Source organism: Prionailurus bengalensis, chromosome E4 (genome assembly GCF_016509475.1).
Source record: "Prionailurus bengalensis isolate Pbe53 chromosome E4, Fcat_Pben_1.1_paternal_pri, whole genome shotgun sequence".
NCBI classification, from domain to species: Eukaryota; Metazoa; Chordata; class Mammalia; order Carnivora; family Felidae; genus Prionailurus; species Prionailurus bengalensis.
In genome coordinates, this window is record NC_057360.1 from 46,332,802 (window position 1) to 46,341,012 (window position 8,211).

General features: G+C 37.5%; 1 protein-coding gene across 1 annotated transcript; it reads left to right on the forward strand.

Moving 5' to 3' along the window:
• Positions 1-1,582: 1,582 nt before the first annotated feature.
• LOC122475825 (non-histone chromosomal protein HMG-14-like) lies at positions 1,583-2,741 on the forward strand. Its single transcript, XM_043567929.1, has 2 exons — positions 1,583-1,927; positions 2,516-2,741. The coding sequence occupies exons 1-2, from the start codon at positions 1,618-1,620 to the stop codon at positions 2,530-2,532; spliced, it is 327 nt and encodes a 108-aa protein (XP_043423864.1). The 5' UTR covers positions 1,583-1,617; the 3' UTR covers positions 2,533-2,741.
• Positions 2,742-8,211: the final 5,470 nt, after the last annotated feature.

The following is an 8,211-nucleotide window of genomic DNA, read 5'->3' on the forward strand; positions in this document are numbered from 1 at the left end:
AAATTATCTCTTCAATAAACCACAGCTGAGGCAGTTTTTCTTAATATTATACATTATACACCTTGTTAGTTGTAAATACGCACACATTTTTCATCCAAAACATGTATTTTCCAATATTCCCTACTAATATTACCTAGCAACCACAAATACAACAACCCAATAATTAAATCTCTATCCAGAGAGTAATCCAATGCTATTTCAAAATAATCATCCAGAGGTGTATCCTATGGCCAAATTTATCTTTCTCTGATTAGCCTCAGAATTCACAAACTCCAGTTTTCCATGTCTCTTCTAGTTTTATTCCCAGCCCAGTCTAGATATTATCATTTAGCAGTCTTCAGTCTAGAGAAGATGATCACTACCAACGTAACCTATGTAAAACCAGTGGTACAAACAGAACACTGGCAGTGCCATCTTTTGGTAAAGATCGAAATTTCAGAAATACTGCCAGGCAGCATTGCAGCCACTTAATATGATGACCCTGGCTGGCGCTTTACCACACACTTGCACAGTGGAGTATGTGATAAGACTAGTGAATCTGATGAACCTTATGCGTTACTCTACTGATAGGCTACTTTTTGTTTCCTTTTTGTATGTGAGTCTCTAGGTTATAAATATGATTGCCAACCTGATGAGGGCTAACACCCACCATGCTGCATTTTTAGCTGGTAAGAACTCCTAGGAAGAGCACTCTGAGGTCAATCTTGAATTATTTTGCCCTGCTTTCTAGGGTGCACAGTTGTAGTTGTCATTTTTTATCTCCGTGACCACACTCTTGCGTAATAAGAATATATAGGATTTTTAAGTTGTTCCACTAATGCCTGTAGTAAGTAATTCAACTTCCACCCCATGTTGAGTATAGAAATCGTATTTTTCACCTTATAGTAATGCCATAATCAAGTTCAAATTCTCTGTTTTTGGATAAATTCTATTTCCCAAACAATCATACTAAAGGCATAGACTCTTTTAAATATGTGCTATTGCTAAACATATACTCTTCCACAGCTACTTCAAGAGTGAGGTAGGGTATGGGCAGGTAAAGTAAGAAAGCATGCATTAGTCAAATAAGAGAACAAATTACCCAGGGCTTTGTGGAGAGCAGACCTAAATTCATTACAATTCAAGGAACCATTAAGCAAGATTCCATGATTACTCACTTCAGCTCTCCATCAGTAACAAGAATCCAATCTTCTCCATTTGGCTCCTTCTTTCTGAGTCATATGCTTTTCTTTCATCCATTAACTGAAGCATTCACTCCATATTCTCATTTTTCTCAGAGATAGATCCTTTTTTGTATTATTTTCAATGCTTTATCTAACCATTTTCATTTTCATCAAAAGACTCTTGATTTGAACACCAATGAAATAGCCCAATCTTTGCCATAGCTTTAGAACTCTTGCTGAGAGTAATTAAAAATGTAGGGCTTGCTTGAGACTCGATGTCTTTCCCTCCCTCTCTGCCCCTACCCTGCTCACACGCTGTCTCTGTCTCTCTCAAAAGAAACAATAATTAAAATTAAAAAAATTAAAAATAAAATGTAGAGGCAGCCCAGCTTCTCGAAGGCTCTCGGCGCGCAGCGGCCCATAGGCACCCGCACGCGCCCGCCCCGCCGCCAAGATGCCCAAGAGGAAGGCCAGCTCCGCCGAGGGGGCGGCGAAGGAGGAGCCCAAGAGGAGGTCGGCGAGGTTTTCAGCTAAACCTGCTCCTGCAAAAGTGGAAGCGAAGCCACAAAAAGCGGCGGGAAAGGAGAAATCTTCAGACAAAAAAGTGCAAACAAAGGGGAAAAGGGGAGCAAAGGGAAAACAGGCTGAAGTGGCTAACAAAGAAACAAAAGAAGACTTACCTGCAGAAAACGGAGAAACTAAAAACGAGGAGAGTCCAGCCTCTGATGAAGCAGGAGAGAAAGAAGCCAAGTCTGATTGGTATCATATCCCATGTCTTACCACTGGTCCCTGTCTCCCTTCTTGTACAATCCAGAGGAATATTTTTATCAACTATTCTGTAAATGCAAGTTTTTTAGTAGCTCTAGAAACATTTTTATGAAGGAGGGAATCCCACCTCAACCCATTTTTTAAGGGTAAATGCTTTTTTTTAAGAGGTGAAATCATTTGCTGGTTGTTTATTTTTTGGTACAACCAGAAAATAGTGGGATATTGAATATGGGAGGCTTTGATCGTCTTGGGTGTCAGCTTAACATTCCATAGATGGGGTAGTTTTTATATCCTATAATACCAAGCATACTAAATGGCAATTTGGAGTCAGTTGTGCATTTAATATGTCTTGAACATTTTAAATTACTTCTATTCCCATGTTGTTTTTGGTAGAATGTTTGCTAAAGAAAACCACTCCTTGATCTTGGCTCTCTCCCTGCCAGAATTTTGTGCATTCTGTAACATCCTGGTCGTGGTAGTCCAGTTTCCTAGTAACTTTGCTAATGTGCTGTGTGAGATTGAAAATTTGAGTATGTAGCGTATATGACATTAAATTGTGAATTAATGGGACTTAACAGTGTAACAGCGTATCAACATTTGAAGATACCGGTACTTGATATACCGTTAAGGGAAATTTGCCTCCAAATTTTAAGCTGGAAGGTCACTGGAATAACTTTGAGAAAAGAACCACAACTACATGGTTTTTTTAGGTTTTCAGTATGTACGTTAAGAATTATGTACAAATTGAATTGTCTGTACTGATCCTCAGAACAACAAATAAAAACTCAATTATGAAAAAAAATAAAAAATAAAAATAAAACGTATTTTAAAAATAAATTTCCACTTTCTAAAACTTTGCTGGCATAATACTGAAGTGTATATGTTGATTTTATACCACTAATCTTGCTCAAGTTCTTCTTAACTGTAATAATGTATCTATGGATACTTTCTCCTTTATTTCTTTTCAAACTTTATAACATTTACTTGTTTAACTGTATTGAATCGATTGTCCAAAACACCTTGGAACTGAATTGATGACAGAGGACATAATTGTCTTATTCCGCATCTCAAGGGGATGCACGCTTTCGAATATTCACCACTAAGTCTGATGCTTGCATGGCACCTTTTACATGTTCTTTACAAGATTGGGAAAGTTTAACATATCAACTTTATATATTAACATAACATTAACATATATATGTGTTAATGCTTACATGTGATCAATTAAATTGATCTAATTTTAAAACAACCTTGGATTCACAGGATAAATTTCCATTTTAGACATAATGTGTTATTTTGTTATACATTAGTGGACTTATTTTTTAAAATATGGTTAGGCCCTGCCAGGAGTTATTACGAGGTTAGATAACATTAGTTGCAGCCATTGACCTCTGTTTCTTGGTATCTTAACAATGATATTATTTGGAGGTTGCACTTAGCCCAAAGGATACTTCCCATTCACCCTTTCAAGTAGGAGTGGCCATATGACTATACTTTCTAGTCAATGAGACATAAACAAACACCTTGTCTGGAAGTCCAAAGATGCTGAAAGGAAGTTGCCTTGGGGGTGGAGGGCTGTCTTTCCTTTCTCATTTCTGCTGTCCATGAGAGATGTGAATGAATTCCAGAAACTGTTATGGATCATGATATGGCCTTAAAAATTAAAGCCATGCACATGAAAACAGAAAGATACAGAATATATGGATCCTTCATAAATAAGAGGTAACACATTAGACTTTTAATGCCTAACTTCAGACTGTGTGTATATGTAAGCTCTAGGACATTTCAAAACTGTAATTAAATCAATAAAACAGCAGTCTAATTCAATGCTTTATGGATGTAATCGTTAATACAAAACAGGTGTCTTGTCTGTATGAAGCACAGAGTGTGGGATAACATTCTCTGAAGATGAGCAAGAATTTAAATTGTTGCAAATGCAGAGAAACTGCAAAACATTTAACTTCATAAACCGAAACTTGGTCACTTTTTAGATTTTTTTCAGTATTTCCGGTTATATCAGTAAGGAAAAAGTATTTCACATAACACTGACATTTACTACCCCTCAAAAGGAGAATCAGAGCATTCTGCAGCTAAGAGTAAGGACAGTATGCTATGGTTAAATTTCACTTATTACAAATGGCTTATTTCCCATTCATTCCTGTGCAACCGTTTTAAATTAATAAAAAGAAAGTCGTTTTACAGTGAAAACAGTAAGAGCAGAGACAGTAATTATACAGGGCCCAAAACACTGAAGTTTGAGAACTAGTCTCTAGAGGAATTACACTGGCTTTTCACAAAAAAATATACAGACTAGTGCAGAAAATGTAAGAATTATTTTTTTAAATTTTTTTAACGTTTATTCATTATTGAGAGACAGAGAGACACAGACACGAGCAGGGGAGGGGCCAAGAGATGGAGAGACACAGAATCTGAAGCAAGCTCCAGGCTCTGAGCTGTCAGCACAGAGCCTGATGCGGGGCTCGAGCTCACAAACCGCGAGATCATGACCTGAGCCGAAGTCGGAGGCTCAACCGACTGAGCCACCCAGGTGCCCCAAGAATTATTTTTTAATGTTTATTTATTTTATTTTATTTTTCCAACGTTTATTTATTTTTGGGACAGAGAGAGACAGAGCATGAATGGGGGAGGGGCAGAGAGAGAGGGAGACACAGAATCGGAAACAGGCTCCAGGCTCTGAGCCATCAGCCCAGAGCCCGACGCGGGACTCAAACTCACTGACCGCGAGATCGTGACCTGGCTGAAGCCGGACGCTTAACCGACTGCGCCACCCAGGCACCCCTAATGTTTATTTATTTTGAGAGAGAGTGTGTGAGCAGAGAAGGGGCAGAGAGAGGGAGGGAGAGAATCACAAGCAGGCTCCACACTCAGCACAGAGCCCAATGTGGGGCTTGATCCCTGACCACAAGATTACCACCTGAACCCATCAAGAGTCAGAAGCTCAACCCACTAAGTCACCTAAGAGTCCCTTAAGATTTAATTTTAATTTTAATTATAATAAATAGTATATCATTTTAACAAAGGAAATAATTTTATTGGAAAGCAGCCAAGGAAGATACTTGGAAGATATTTTCTAACTTGGGTCCCTAAATGGATGGTATAGATATTCATGTCATAGGAATATGGATGGAGGAAGCTTGACATGGCTGTGAAGATTAAATAATTTGGGTTTTTTTGAAATGCTTTTGAGATTAATTATGTGAAAACCTCTTCCAAAGAAGACTTCCCTTTGATCTATCATATATAACACATTATACATATTATAGATTTGGTGGGAGGGAGGAGTACTTTCTACGTTAAAACACAAAGGAAGAGCAAAGACACATTTTTCACCTCTCTTTCTGTTCCAGTAGGGCAGTGGCCTCTCCTTTGCACTGATATCAGCCCATCAGCCCCGGTAGTGGGATGAGACAGGAGTTTCCTGAGCAATGACAGTAGCAGTGGCCTGATTTTATGCCCAAATGAAGCAATCAAAGAAACCAAGGCAGCACAAAGGGGAAGAGCCTGCCAGATGTGAGGCTAATGGGGCAATGGCTGGGAGTCTGTGGGGATGGAATAAGCTTGTTAAGCAGAGCTAAAACCCACGAAAAGCAAAGTTCTAGAAGTTCTAAAGCAAAAGCTATCTTTGTAACCTTTAGCTCTCATCAGGAGAAAGTATGTGATCAAACTGCTCATATATCATGTATATAGAGGTGTTCATTTAAGTGGGTTGAGTTATTAATAATAAAACATAAAAGAGGACTTTGGCATGTTTTAACAATCCACTTGAATTTTACCTGCTATTTTTAGCTGTAGAATATATGTGCCTTTATTTTCCACTCTAAAGTTTTCTTTTGTTCCTTTATCATCATTATCTTAAACCTACTGGAAAATTAGAACCTCTAATGGGAATAATTAAAATATCCAGTAATATCATTATATTTATATTTCATTACATTTAAATTAAAAATGCAAAAGTATGTTGCTTTAACTTCCTTCAGTTTTCACTTTAGTTCTTTTATAAAATATTTCCTCTTATAGGTAGATCATAATTTAAAATGTATATTCCATTAGTTATAGCTGGCTTTTTTGTATTCTTCACAAGATATGCCACATAGAAGTCTTAATTTATCAAATACTTTGAGATTTCATGTTCTATTTTTCTATTTAGAGTATAAATAAATTGGTAAGCAAATGTGTAATTGCTTTCTTTTTTGTGTCATGCTAAATGACTGTGAGTGAGTATGGGTAAGAATCAGCCTAAATGGATACTAATAGCTCTCATAAGTAGGGCATCTACTCCCTTCACAATGAAAATCTAGGTACACTGTTTATTCCTGTACTTTTTCCCCCTTCAAATATACTTGATTAACTTACTTAATTCAACATTTATTGCCAGGATCAGTGCTAGTGAATATACAGTGGTCAATAAAATAAACTTGTTTTGCTCGTTCTCCTGGTGTCTATAAAAATAGTAATTATGCAGTAAAATATGTATAAAAGAACATGTATTTTCCAATCTCCAAAGAAATGGGAAAGCCTTAAGTTAGTATCATACATTTTAAATGATCTTCTATAAAATGGTGGGAAAATTCTCCTGAACCAATAAAAACAAAATCATAAAATGTAGGCAACTGCTGTTCCATAAACCTCTGGGAATAGCACAAAACTCCGAGTGATTTCACAGTTTGAATACACATACCTTTATTAAGAGCATACGTTCTTCTGTCTTGAATGTAATTAAAAATTGGATATCACTTTTTATATCTTATAAAAGTTTTTAAATTTTTTTTTCAACCTTTATTTATTTTTGGGACAGAGAGAGACAGAGCATGAACGGGGGAGGGGCAGAGAGAGAGGGAGACACAGAATCGGAAACAGGCTCCAGGCTCTGAGCCATCAGCCCAGAGCCCGACGAGGGGCTCAAACTCGCCGACCGCGAGATCGTGACCCGGCTGAAGTCGGACGCTTCACCGACTGCGCCACCCAGGCGCCCCAGTAAAAGTTTTGACATAGGACCAAGATATTAAACACATACATAGCTTTGATATTATCTATTCAATGGAATGTATAACAGAAAGAAATTAATATTTTTTGGTAAATTCCCTAAAACCATAAATTTTATTAAAATCTGTTATATGTGTGCATGTGAATACACACACATAGAAATTCAACGATTTATTTTTTGAAATATCTGTTCCCCCCCCACTTCAGCCCTCACACCTTTTTTTCATATTCTTTTTGAGTTTCCTTTTGTGTCTCCCTCTGAGCCATCTTTTCTTGACTGTCCTACATAATGTAGTAAGCGGGGGGGGGGGGGGGGGGGGGGGGTGGTGGTGGTGGTACTGGAATATTTCTGTCTCGTATGGACATTTATGTTTTATACTTTCAGTTTTATCTGCATCTGTAGATCTATCCATATCTAAGAAAAAGCAGAATAAGGTGTTGGTTTAGAACAAGTTTATGGAGCCACACAGACAATGATTAAATAACAATTCTACCACTAATTAGCTGTTTGCCTCTGGGCAGGGAACATAATTTCCCTGCACCTCAGTATCTCATATTTAAAATAAAGATAACAGGGACACCTGGGTGGCTCAGTCAGTTAAGCGTCTGACTCTGGATCTCAGCTCAGGTCATGATCTCACGGTTTGTGGGTTCGAGCCGTGCATCGGGCTCTGTGCAGACAGTGCGGAGCTACTTGGGATTCTGTCTCCCTTTCTCTCTGTCCCTCCTCTGCTTGCTCTCTATTTCTCTCTCAAAATAAATAAAAGAAACTTAAAATAAAATAAAAGCATATATGCCACAAAGTTGTATGTACATTAAATGTTGAAAAATATATGTGTATGAATATATGTGTGCATGTCTATAATTCTGTGTGCTAAATGCTCAAAAGGTGCCTAGCAAAAGTAATCACTTATGTAAGCATTATCTACCCCATTAACATATCTTTATAGCTCTCCAAATATATTATATACAACTGTAATATACAAACTATTCATTCTAATTTCTTTCCAGTGGAATTCTAGCAAGTCGGGGACATGATATATGACCATGACATATCTTCACTTCTCTGAGTGGGGTTTGCATCAAACTGCAGACAAGCAGACAATTGTCTGAGGAGGTAGCATTGAACCTTTATTTAATGGCAGCCTCATTACATACAAAAGTATGTTAAGGCAAATATGAACACAAAATATACCTTCAACAGATACAACCACTGTTCCTTCTGAAATAACTCTGACTTCCCACTCCCACTTTATAAAAAATATATATAGCAACT

Bases quoted from the DNA above. Each gene is read 5' to 3' on its own strand.
- LOC122475825 (XM_043567929.1), top strand. From the start codon at position 1,618: ATGCCCAAGAGGAAGGCCAGCTCCGCCGAGGGGGCGGCGAAGGAGGAG.